A 13,775-nucleotide genomic window follows, 5' to 3' on the forward strand; every position below is an offset into this window, starting at 1 on the left:
ACTTTGTTTATTGAAACAAGATTCCCCCCCACCCTCCATTTCTCTTCCAACCCATACAGGGGGCTGTGATGTTCACAATTCTTATTTTAAAAGCAGAAAGGTGGGGGTCATTAGGAGTGGCTAGTTTCTGTCCTATTTTAGCCAAAAGGTCCTCCATGGCTCCATGCCAGAAACAGGACCCCTCAACCCCTCAAAGGGTTTCTAACTTATACTATCTCTACATGGAGGTTTCAGGAATATTGATCTAAAACTACTATTAACTGTTATTATTGCTAATCAATCACTGTATTGAGAATAACCCATTATTACTAATTCCACAAATCTTTATATCTCATTCAGAGATCCATAGAGCCATGCTTGATAACATATTTGACTGCATTTAAATTTTTCATGAATTGTTTCTTCTAAAGTTTTGTGAATATGGATCTTCGTCAGCCAAAGTCCAAATCAAGGGATTTCACCTTTAAAAAAGTCATCATTAATAAGAAGTAATAATTAACATTTGTATGGATTTTCAAAGTTGGCAAAGTGTTTTTTTTTTAATCTACTGTTTTGGTGTTTCTTGATAATACAATATTACACAGTGGGCATTCAATAAATGTCATTGACTGCTCCCCATAACTGAAGTACAGATGGTAAATGAACCACTTGTGTGAAAAAATTAACTGGGGAAACTGAAACATGTGGCTCTAGAATTCTAATTTGCGCTTATCCATTTTAATATGCTCTAGTCCTTGATGCCTGTGTAGAAGTCATTTTATTGAATTTATATAACCTAGGCTCAAACCCACAAATACAATATATACATACTCACTGAACTAGTGTACCCTGCTGTGTTTATTAAATATTTTATTTCAAAATTACACATGGATACATTTTTTGGTTGTTAAATCTGGTCACATTTTAGTGTATTTTATGCATTTTTGCATCATTTGAACTGAGATATCAGGACTTCACTCAGACTTCCAAAATAGAGAAGATGTGTAAAAGCAATGCTTTTCAAGGAATGATGGCAATAAAGTACCATATTCTGTGAAGTCACAAGTCTTTATTAATTTATAATTATAAGTACTTTTAGGGTTATATGAGAAGTATAAAGTTATAGTTCCTTTCTTTGAGGTTACAATCTTGTTGGTAAGATAATATTAACACATAAGAAAGAATCTGCAGATATTACAAGGCAACATATAATCAAATGCTTAATCTTGTAATACTAACTCTAAGTGATAAAGAAATTTAGATAAAGTTTTAAAAATCCCTGTTGGGTAAGGTAATTTGAAAGGAAGGAAGGAAGCAAGCTAGCATTTCCATAGCTATGTGCCAGGCACTGTACTAAAGACATTACAGATATCTCATTGGATCCTCTGGGAGGGAGGTGCTATTATTATACCCTTTTTATGGTTGGAGAAACTGAGGCAGACAGATGTTAAATGACTTACCAAATGTCACACAACTAACAAATGTCTGAGGCCATATTTGAACTCATATTTTTGTGATTCTGTGTTCTACTTGCTGTGCCACTTAGCTGCCCAAAATTCAGTTTAGTTTGGGAAGGTTTGATAGAGGAAATGGAATCTGAGCTGAGCTTTTAAGGATGGATAGGATTTGGATCACTGAACAAAGGAGAATGAGATCAAAAGCATTAAAAATAGAATAAGAAAAGATATGAAGTGAGAATAAATAAACATTCTTGGTTAGCATCAGAAAAAGAAGACAAGAAAAGGAGGGATGGTAAAAAAAATACTATCGTGAGTGGTAGGACAGATTAAAGGGAACTTTGTATATAAGTACATTTGTATAGGATATTGAATGATATCCTGAGAAGAACATGACTAATAGTCAATAGAGACCCACTGCAGGTTCTAAAATAGGGAGGAAAACAAACATTTAAAATGAGAACACTGAGAGTGGAATCTTCTTGAACATTGGGAGTTGCATGAAAATGGACTGGAGTAGAAAAATATATAAAATCAAGAAACCAATTAAGGCAGAAGAGTGTAGGATTTGGACTAATTTTAGAATGAAGAGAACTACACATGAAATATTACAAAGGAAGAATCAACAGATTTACTTGGTCATAATGTTAGATGAAGGAGAGCCAACTTTATTAATTTTATATTTTTGCTAATTTTTTATTACATATCTGTTTAGAATATTTCTCTCCTCTTTTGCTTAGTTATTGAAATTTTTGCAGTAGTATTTGTTGACTGGCTCTGGGACACTTAAGACATGTATTAATTTAATTGTTCTTACTAAATAAAATCTTATTTGAGTAAGCAGAATGTACTGTGTAACTTTAAAAGAAATTTAGTATCATTTTCATTTTTATTAAATTATAGGGATTAAAGAGGATGGAGGTTCAAACATGGTATTTGAAATCATCAAAATTGGCTCTGGCACTAGCAATTATCCGCTCAAAACCACCAAACAGAAACAGCAGAGAATATACAGAGCATCTTGCTAAGATGTTATCTGGACAAGATGGAGAGTGGAAATCAAAAGTTGAAGCTTTGGAAACTGAAGTTCTGCAATTACGTCAAAAGCTTCTTCTGAGCAAAATCTGTCCAGTACCTCAAGTAAATAATAGTAAGTATTTTAAGTCATTTTTTGAGTAATATGTAAATTATAAGGTATTGTGTCTATGGAGATAAATTTCAAGATATTTCCAAATCACCAAGTTTAGTTTTTAATGTTCTTCCCAGTAGAAAAAACTACTCTTAATCAGTCAAGAACCACCATATTTATGGAGCAGTTACTTATTTCAAAGTTTATAACTTATCCAAGTGAATTCAAGAGTAGTTCATTTAAAAGAAATAAAAATTTAAAAAGAACAACTCCACCCAACTTAAGTCAATGTAATAATGTCTTTTACTTATGTAGTTTTAAAAGGAATACTTGGTTTTGGTCCCTGGAGATAGTCATTTGAAAGCTGGATGACCATTGTTTGGGTATATTTTTAAAAGATGACTGTTTCAGGTATAGGGGTTAAATTAGATTGACCTGTGAGAAGTTTTTCAACTCTAAGATGCTATGGCTCTATTTTTGGTTTTATGATTCTTTGGGACTTTGCCTTTCATCTAGAGAAAGCTGGAAGATTTGGGAGAATATCAAGTATCAGGCAGAAAATGTGAGGTGGAAAATACCTCCCAGAAATTGGATGGCTTGTTAAAACCAGCAGCTAATGCCTACAAAGGTGAATCCCTCTCTCATCCCAATCCCTGCCACAAGTAGCATAGTGAAAAGAACTGAGTATTCCATGATCATATATGTTTTCTTTCAAATACATTTGCATGCCTTATTAATAGCATCATCACTGAAAGTTTACTGCTTTTTCTATCATAATTAAATGTGTGTTACTCCCAAAGATAATGCCTTCAGAGTAAAAGACATATGATATATTGTGGTTATCTCTTTAGTCTAAGTAGTAAAAGCGAATAGTTCAACAGGGCCCTGTTTGCAATGTGTACCATTAGATTAAAGAATTTATTGCTGTTACCACAAATAACAACTGACAATTATAGACCTTCAAAGTTTTGCAGAACACTTTACAGTATCACTGTGGGAGCTAGGTCACTTGTCACTACTATAAGGGACTATGCTCAACTATAAACTTTGATGTACTAAGGGCAGAAATTAGCTCATATGCATTTCCTTATTACCTAAACATGTCACTTGAGCATTATAAACAGTAGAAGATTAAAATTACAGACTTATAGACAGTTTCATCAGCAGCTCAAAGGGGGCTTGCATCCAAGTAGGGAGAGATGATTAACACCTTGAAAAAATGAAATCTAAACTCTATTTTTAATTAAATGCTAAAGCATGAGCTAATATGAGATAATGTTACTTTTTGCTAATGGCTCCCTGTTCCTTTGCTTACTACATTGAATTAAAACTTTGTCCTTAAGAGCCATAAATGATAGCAGTAAGCAAGTCATTAAGAATAAGTAGTCCAGTAATTAGGTGCCAGTGCAGACATTCTCTACTAATTACTCAATCATTGTTGGACATTAGCTATGCTATGGCATTTACATTTATTGTAACTAAATAGTAAACATGGCTTTAATACCCAGGACACCATAATGAAGAAAATCATAATTTGTGACTTGCATATGCTATTTTTAGGCTGATTCTTTGGTTAATAATCATTATAATATTTACAATAATAATTAAAAAATAATAATATGCTTTTATTTCATAGGTATATGTGGATTTTATTCTTGCATTTCATAGAAAGTGTCTAGGCTAAATTAATAGAATTAGACTGGAACTGATTTTTGGTCAAAGGAAACAAGCAGTGATTAAAGAGCCTACTCTGCTAGGCACTGTGGATAAAGGAAGACAAAAACAATCCTTTCCCTTAAAGAGTTTAAATGCAAAAGGAGAAAATAACAAACAACCATGTGAAAATAAGAAATATTATATATTAGAGATAATATTAAATGATCTCTAATAAAGGACAAACTAAGATATATTTAGGATATTCTTTAGAATTATTTCTAAAATTATTCTTAGTGTAAACTGAGGCATGACCTCTACAGAAATTAGACTCCTCCTGAGAGAGCACACCCTGGGACACTGTGACAAGAGGAAGAGATACTCAAGAGGTACCATGCCTTTCAAGCTAAACTTTATTAAGCACAGATATACATGCACATGTGGAATTCTTGGCATATTGCCAGAGGAACTCAGCTCAAAAGTAGTGAGGAATACATTGAATATTTTCCTAACAAAGAGAGATGAGAGAAGGGGCCAAAAGGGACTGATCTGGACATGATATGGGAAGGAAGTTCCAGAAATGGAGGTGACATATCGCATGTGCAAGGGATAATAAAAACACTTTGATATGTATTCTGAGGTATAATAAGACATTTTTATGCTTGATAAACAAGCATAAAGTAATCAGATCTTAGGTGCCTATCAGAATTAAATGATAACAGTGAACAGTTCTGAAATGACTCAGCAGAGATAGTGAATGTGGGACCTGAGGTAGTGAGTATGGGACCCAGACTCTTTTTTTTTTTTTTTTTTTTTTTTTTTTTTTTGTGAAACTCAAGGACACTTGTTTATCTCATGACAACTAGCTGATGGTACCAGAGTCCAGTCAAGTATCTCAGGATTGTGAGATGTATTTTCAATGGTTATTTCTCCAAGTAACCTTCTCCAAGGTTTCTAACTTATCACATGCTTGTCTATCCTTATTACTTCTGTCATTGTAACCATTTCTTCCTTTATTATCTAGCTTTTCAATATAGGCACACCTCAATAAAGATAAAGAGGATATTCATTTCCTCATTAGGATTTTAGAATATTCCTCTCATAAGAATAAATTAAAGATAATTCAAGAGGGAAGCCACTAAGGTTAATAAGTAAGATATGGAAAGATTAAAGGTTTTATTTAAGCCAAGAAATGCTAAGCTTTGATAACAGAAATATAAATGGAATGTTATTTCACTAAGGACATAAATTGTTCTTATTTTTGGCTATTTTAGCTTAAGGTCCTCCCCTCTATAATAATGTGACCAAATTGAAGATGGGATATAGGATAATTTACTATCTAAGGATATTGAGTGCCCCAGTGTTATTCATTATAAGCCTGAGTAGGGTGTTATAATATAGTTATTGTGTAAGACTTACAGATGTGTATCTATATCTCTACATATATATACATATACACATGCATATTTGTGATATACACATTAATAACATCACTTATATTCTGTTAACACTACATGGGCAAAGACCCTTAAGAAAATGTTAAAGGTTAAATTTTATGTGTACATAATCTACAGCTTTTAAGGAACTTGAAAGTTCTAGAACCTTGGTCTCCTGATGTGAGACTAGTGTTCTTTCTATTATATCACACTCTCTATCTTTGTGTATGTTAATTAATATTGTAGGGAATGGGTTATTTGAGTATATAAGGGAATGGAAAATGTAATATATTTTCTTAAATTATTTACTGTATTTTAGGAATAATAATATACATATAAAATGTTTCTGCAAAAAATCTTGCTCACAATTATGAGGCAATTTAATGAAATTAATACATCGTGATAGAATGTTTGCTTAGAGCAAGAATATTATAATCATAAGAGTTTGAGTAATAATTTGTTTTTCCAGTGAAGTCTATCACTTATAGTGCCTATGAGAGAAATTTACCCAGATCACATAATTAAATCTATTTACATCACAGCAGGAACTAAAGGTAAAGTGTTTAAGTTCACATATTTATTGGTAATCTAACTTGCCATCTGTTAACTTAAATTTGAATTGTAAGGAAGAAATGGTCAATTTTAGATGTTTGTCAATTTCAAAAGGACAAAATAAAATGTCAAAAAAAGATGTCTGAACAGATAAACATTGAAAGAGATAACTCTTTCCCTCAGCTTTTTTTTAAATTTAAATTTGTTTTTTTCTCTGATTACATGAAAAGAAGTTTCCAAGATTTAAAAAATTGAGTCTCTCTAGCTCCAGCTGAGATGGCAAGAAATCTCAAATAGATTTTACATGTACGATCATATAAAATATTTTCCATATTAATATTTTTGTGGAAGGAAACTCAAAAAAATTAAGAAAGTGGAAAGAAGTGTGCTTTGGTCTGAATTCAGATTCCATCAGTTCTTCCTCTGGAAGCAGATGTAATTTTTTTATCACTAATTCTTTGGGATTGTTTTGGTCATTGTAATGCCGAGAATAACTAAATTATTTACAGTTGTTCATTGTACAGTATTCCTGTCACTTTATACAATGTTCTTCTAGTTCTGCTTATTTCACTCTCATTTAGTTCTTGTAAGTCTTTCCAGGTTTTTCTGAGATTCTCCTGCTCATCATTTTTCATACTGAACTAGTATTATAACATACTCAACCATTTCCCAATTGATGGATATCTCCTCACTTTTTAATTCTTTGCTCCCACAAAAAAGAGCTGCTTTAAATATTTTTATAATATAGGTCCTTCCCTTTTTGTTTGTTCTCTTTGGGATACAAAACTAGTAATGATATTGGTGGGTCAAGAGTTATGTACTGTTTTATAGCCATTTGGACATAGGTCCAAATTATTTTCCATAATGGTTGAATCAATTTGTAACTCCATTGACAATGCATTAATGTCTTAGTTTTCCCATATTCCTTCCAAATTTTGTCATTATAGCCCATCTGATTAGTGTGGGGTGGTACCTCAGAGTTAATTTCATTTCTCTAATTAATAGTGATTTGAAGCATTTTTACATGACTATAGATAAGTTTTAATTACTTTGTCTGATAACTACCCTCTCATATCCTTTGTCAGTTTATCAATTGGGAATGTTTCACATTGTTTTGTATTCAAATCATTTCCTTATGTATTTTGAGAAATGAGGCCTTTATTAGAGACTTGTAAAAAATTTTGTCCCATTATGATTACTCTGTATTATTCTTCATCCTATTTCCCATTGTTTAGTTCTGACTGCCACATCCACAGTTTGTCCTCTTTTCCATCAGTCCCACCCCTCTTCTTTTATCCCTTTCCCCAATACTTTCCTATAAGTTAAAAAGGCTTTCTGTACCCAGTTGTGTATATTCTTCCCTCATTAGGGTCAATTCTGATGTGAGTATGGTACAGGTGTTCCTCTCCCTATCTCCCTCATCTTCCCCCTCCACTATAACAGCTCTTTTATGTGTTATAATTTACTCCAGTCTATTTTCCCCATTCCTCTGCCCTCCTGCATTCTTCATTCTCATGCTTTTATACTTTTTAGATACCATCCCATCATATTTAACTCATGCCCTTTCCTTTTACCTATGTATACACCTTCTAATTGCCCTAAGAATGACAAAGTTCTATTATAAATAAAAATTAATCTGGAGGCATATTACTAGACCTATAAGCATTTATTAGTCAAAGAGAGAAATAGAGGGGGAGAGAAAGATCATAGCCTTTCTAACTTTATGGATAGAATCGATTCTCCATTTAGCCAGTTCAGGTTATGGCTTTTCCAGTGATCAGGAGATAAAGAAAAGCTCAGAGATGAGTATGGAAGCAGCAGGACTTAGTTCCGACTCCAGTTTTTTAAACCCTCTCACTCCTCCTCCCTTTTCTTGACCAATGGCTTTCAAATGTCATGCTGTCTCCCTTTCCGTGGTCATGTTACACCAGACCTTTAGCCCTCACTTCCGGGCCATCAACAACACATGACCCTATGATTCCTGTGTCCAACCCCTGGGGTGCCTTGAGATGGAGGTATTTATTTGATTTGATTTTTTTTTTTATATCTCATGGAATCATTAGTTTCTACTTATCCAATTCTAATTTTTAAGACATGATTTTCTTGAGTGGCTTTTTATTCTTTTTTTTTTCCATTTGGACAATTCTGGTTTTTTTTAAGAATTTTTTCCTCACTAAATTTATATACCTCTTTTTTCATATGGCCATTTCTGCCTTTATAATAACTTCATCTCTTCAGTATATTTTTGTATCTCTTTTTTCCATTTGTCCATTTCTTTTTAAGTATGTCTTTCATGTACAAAAATATTTATAGCTGCACTCTTTGTGGTGACAAAAAACTGGAAAATGAGGGTATGCCCATCAATTGGAGAATGGCTGAACAAATTGTGGTATATGCTGGTGATGGAATACTATTGTGCTCAAAAGAATAATAAACTGGAGGAATTCCATGTGAACTGGAATGACCTCCAGGAATTGATGCAGAGTGAAAGGATCAGAACCAGAACATTGTACACTGTGGTAAAATCAAATGTAATGGACTTCTGTACTAACAGCAATGCAATGACTCAGGACAATTCTAAGGGATTTATGGAAAAGAACGCTACCCACTTTCAGAGGAAGAACTACAGGAGTGGAAGCACAGAAGAAAAACAACTGCTTGATCACATAGGTTGATGAGGACATGATTTGGGATGTAGATGCTTAATGACCACCCTAGAACAATTATCAATAATATGGAAATAGGTCTTGATTAATGACACATGAAGAAACCAGTGGAAATGCACGTTGGCTATAGACAGTGAGAGTATGGGGGGAGAGATTAAGAACATGAATCATGGAAACATGATAAAAAAAAGAAACAAAAAAAAGAAATAATGGAATTTAAAAACTCACCATTTGATAAAATGGGAAACACAAATTACCTGGAAAAAAATACTTTACTTGATAAAAAAAAAATTCTGGAAAAGCTGGAAAACAATTTGGTAGAAATTTTGATTAACCTTACACCATACTCCACAACACATTCTCATTGGATGTTTGATCTTAGTATTAAAGGTTATACTATAAAAAAATGAAAAGATTAACAAATCCTATACTTCTCTCAACTATGATTAGAGGTATTCTTAAACGAAGAGATAGAAACATTTACAAAAGATAATATACATAACAACTTGACACTGAAAAGCTTCTGTATAGGCAAAGTTATTGTACCTAGGATAAGACTAGAAGCATCAAAATGGGGAAAATGTATAATATTTCCCTGAAAGATTTCTGGTATCTAAAATATATAAACAAGCAATAAATAAGAAATTAATAGCCATAAAAAATTAAGTATGTCTTTTCATTGAATTTTTAGGCCTCTTTGATTACTTTGCTTTTTTTTGTTTTTTAAGATATTCATTTTTATACTTCTTTTTCTTTTTTTCTTCTTTTTTAATTCTTTTGTTTTTATTTAATTAATTAATTTAGAATTTTTTTCCCCATGGTTATATGATTCATGTTCTTTACATCCCTTCTTCTTTCCCCCATTCTGGAACTGACAAGCAATTCCAATGAGTTTTACATGTATCATTGTTCAAAAGTTATTTATATATTATTCATATTTGCAATAGAGTGATTATTTAAAGTCAACATCCCCAATCATGTCCCCATTAAACCATGTGATCAACCATATGTTTTTCTTTTGTATTTTTATTGCAACAGTTCTTTCTCTGGATGTGGATAGCATTCTTTCTTATAAGTCCCTCAGAATTGTCCTGGAACATTGCATTGCTACTAGTAGAAAAGTCCATTAATTTTGTGACACAGTGTATTAGTCTCTGTGTACAATGTTCTTCTGGTTATGCTCCGTTCACTCTGCATCAATTCCTGGAGGCCTTTTCAGTTCATATGGCATTCCTCCATTTCATTATTCCTTTCAGAACAATAGTATTCCATCATCATAAAATATCACAGTTTTTTTAGTCATTCCCCAATCAGTGGACACTCCCTCATTTTCCAGTTTTTTGCCACCACAAAGAGTGCAGCTACAAATATTTTTGTACACATATTTTCCCCTATTATCTCTTTAGTGTACAAACTCATCAGTGATATGGCTGGATCAAAGGACAGGCAGTGTTTTAAAGCCCTTTTGGCATAGTTCCAAATTGCCTTCTAGAATGGTTATATCAATTCACAAATCCACCAGCAATGTATTAAAGTACCAATTTTGCCACATCCCCTCCAACATTTATTACTTTCTTTTGCTGTCATGTTAGCCAGTCTGCTAGGTGTGAAGTAGTACTTCAGAGTTGTTTTGATTTCCATTTCTTTAATTATAAGAGATTGAGAACACTTTTTCATGTGCTTATTGATAATTTTGATTTCTTTATCTGAAAACTGCCTATTTATGTCCCTTGACCATTTGTCAATTGGGGAATGGCTTGATTTTTAGTACAATTGATTTAGCTCCTTTATAGATTTGAGAAATTAGACCTTTGTCAAAGGTTTTTGTTATAAAGATTTTTTTTCCCAATTTGTTCCTTCCCTTCTAATTTTGGTTGCAGTTTTGGTTTTGTTGTACAAAAAAAATTTAATTTAATGTAATCAAATTTATTCATTTTAGATTTTGTAATATTCTCTATCCCTTTCTTAGTCTTAAAATCTTTCCCATAGATCTGACAGGTGAACAATTTTCCTTCTTTATATTTAAGTCATTTACCCATTCTGAATTTATCTTGGTATATAGGGTGAGAGATTTTGATCTAAACCTAATCTCTCCCATACTTTTTTTTCCCAATTTTTCTAGCAGTTTTTGTCAAATAGTGAGGTTCTACCCCAAAACTGGTATCTTTGGGTTTATTGTATATTATCTTCCTGAAAACAATGCAGGAAGTAAGTAAGAGAGAGTAAATTTCATAGATTAGCTTTAAGAGGAAAGGAGAATTTGGATACAAACCCTGGGAGAAGTTTCTGACAAGGAGAAAATGATCTTGTGAGTTTTACTAGAAATTATCTGTCACTCTGAATCTGGCTTTGAGTGAGCTAGGAAGGAGGATCTTTTCCTCTGGCAATTTTCCCCTTGGAAATTCTAATCTTGTGGAGAGATTAGTGATTCTTGGGTTTGAGAATTTGCCTTGGGGTATACTGCTTTCCCTGAAGTGCCTAGACCATCTGCCTGAGATCCATCTGTCAGAAATCCACTGGTGAAGATAAAACTCAGAGTTTGGTCATCTAGGACTCTGGGTATCCCTAAGAACAATCCCAGGCATTAGGTAAGAGCCCAAATACATCTGTGAGTCATTGTTATTTATCCTTTTTTGTAATCCATATTCATTAGGTTAGTTTATAGTTAGATAGTTGGGTTTGGGGTTTTAGTTTGAGATAAGGAGTTTAGGGTAGCTTGAGTGAATTCTCAAGGAGAAGAACTAATTCACCTTAAGGTGAAAGTGGGCAGGTGGAGATTAGATATATAGTTTAGGAAATTACCTGTAATGTCCTTTTACTCCAATTATAAAATTAAACATTATTTCTGAAGCCAAGGGGTTTGTGCTTTACTGGCCTAGATGGTTCCATAGGTGGGTGGTTATCACCTCCCATCCATCCAGGAAGGATTTTTATTTCAACATTTATCCCAAACCTATCCCATTGATCCTCCCTTCTATCTGTTAGTGTAAGTGTTAAAATGAATTGTTTGGCTAAATATATGAAAATTATAAATCTTTCATTTATAAAGTAGAGAAATTCAAAAGGGTAGAATAGACATTAACCTATCTAACTAAATATTGTTCCAGTGCTTGGCTCAGCCAGGACTTGTTAACCTTCAATCAGAATTAAACTATCTCCAAAAGAAAGGAAGGGAAACCAGCTATCCACTCACCCAAGATAATGAATGAAGCTGAAGGTGACTCCTGAGGCCTACTTTCTTCTTTGAACCAACCTTCTTCTTGAAGACAACTTCCTTCTTGGAGTGACTCTCTTCTTGGAGTTCACTCTCTACTAGCTTCCTTCACCAGATACCCCTCACCAGCCTGTCTTGTTATTATTAAAAATGATGAAGGCCTTGATTAAAAGGGAAAATATTATTTTAATAAAAGCCATGCTGATAGAGATAAATTAACCATGCGCCTGTAAGAAACCTATTCCAACATCGCCTCAGCCATTTTACCTTATCGTATTTTTGTGCACTCAGGTAACTAAAGAGAGAACCCTCACCCCTCCTGATTCCAGGAGTTTTATCCCCTCTCTTACATCATCACACTTCCTGTCTCCTCCATTTTTTACAAGAGGAATCATGGGAAATGTAGTTTTCCAAAGTCCCCAAAAATGTCCACAGGAAGTTTGTCAAACACTATATTGATACATATATTGAGGCTCAATCCTTCCAAATAGAACCCCAGTACTTTTAAATAACACATTACCCCTCTGAGATCCGGTAAAAAAGACTAGTCTTTTTCGGTGGATCTTAAACCAAAAGAAAAGAGGATATAAGCTAGCCGCATTGACAAAAAGCCAATTTGGGGCAGTCTCCTATTGGCATAAGAGTATACATTCAAAACAAATGTATTCAACTCATTCAATTCCCCATAGTTCAAATCAACTGCACCCCAAAGTTCAAATTTGGTCTTCATGGTCCAGTGAAGGTTCTTTAGGCATCTTTTGGTGCCTCCACCAAACAGGTTCATCATCTGGATTCTGGGGAAATGGCAAAATCCTTATCCTGAAATTACTCTCAAAGAATTTAAACTTTACATTATAGATTATAAAACATATATTTTCTTCTGAGAATTATACATCACCCCCCTGAGATTACTCCTAAAGGAGTAAAAATATAGATTATAATTCAGAAACTTAACACACACACCCCTGAGGGAAATTTTAAATAATACATTACTCCCCTGAAGAGGTCAGCCAAGGATGCATGACTGAGTGAGTCACGGGGGTTGCATGAAATCAATTGGCAAAAGAAATAATAAAAAATATAAAAGAATAACAGGCCCTTGAGTCAAGGCCCAATAAAAGTGATTTAAGCAGTTTGCAATTACCCATTCAGGGCCAGGACTACAGAAAATTGCCATTCTCTCTCTATATATAGAGAAATAAGGGGAACGTCTCTCTCTGGTCTGATTGAATGAGCCAATAAATAACCAGTCTTAGGTGCTTCACTAGGAATTTAAGTTGAGGGGACCCACGTCCTCTAAAGTTTTAGAAAAGACTAGGACTCCATAACTCAAACCCCAATTTCAAGCCCTTCAGTAATTGGCATAGAACTTCTGCAATCCATGCAGATTCTCAGTCAATTCTCCATGACCATGTGGCTCAGCACTTCTCCTGGAATCAGACAGAGAGGCATTAATCACAGTCCCTTAGCATTTAACAATATATGGCAGGTTCCCAAAGTCTAAGGCTCTTCAGGTATGCATCATTATAGCAAATATATATATATTTGCTTACAGCTTATATCACTGTAAAATAAAAAAAAAAGGATAAATAATGATTATATATGTACTTCCAGTACAAGATGAGAAAAAATCAGTTGCTCTAATTAAAAAAAAAGAATGTTTTAAAAATCAAATATATATATATATAT

General features: G+C 33.5%; 1 protein-coding gene across 1 annotated transcript in view; it reads left to right on the forward strand.

Annotated features, from left to right (window-relative positions):
- The window catches only part of MEI4 (meiotic double-stranded break formation protein 4), a 293,732-nt gene that overhangs the window by 74,798 nt on the left and 205,159 nt on the right, over positions 1–13,775 (forward strand). The window contains exon 2 of the mRNA XM_044674540.1: positions 2,340–2,586. Coding sequence (XP_044530475.1) covers positions 2,340–2,586 — 247 coding nt within the window. The remainder of the gene's footprint in view (positions 1–2,339; positions 2,587–13,775) is intronic.

Source organism: Gracilinanus agilis, chromosome 4 (assembly GCF_016433145.1).
Source record: "Gracilinanus agilis isolate LMUSP501 chromosome 4, AgileGrace, whole genome shotgun sequence".
NCBI classification, from domain to species: Eukaryota; Metazoa; Chordata; class Mammalia; order Didelphimorphia; family Didelphidae; genus Gracilinanus; species Gracilinanus agilis.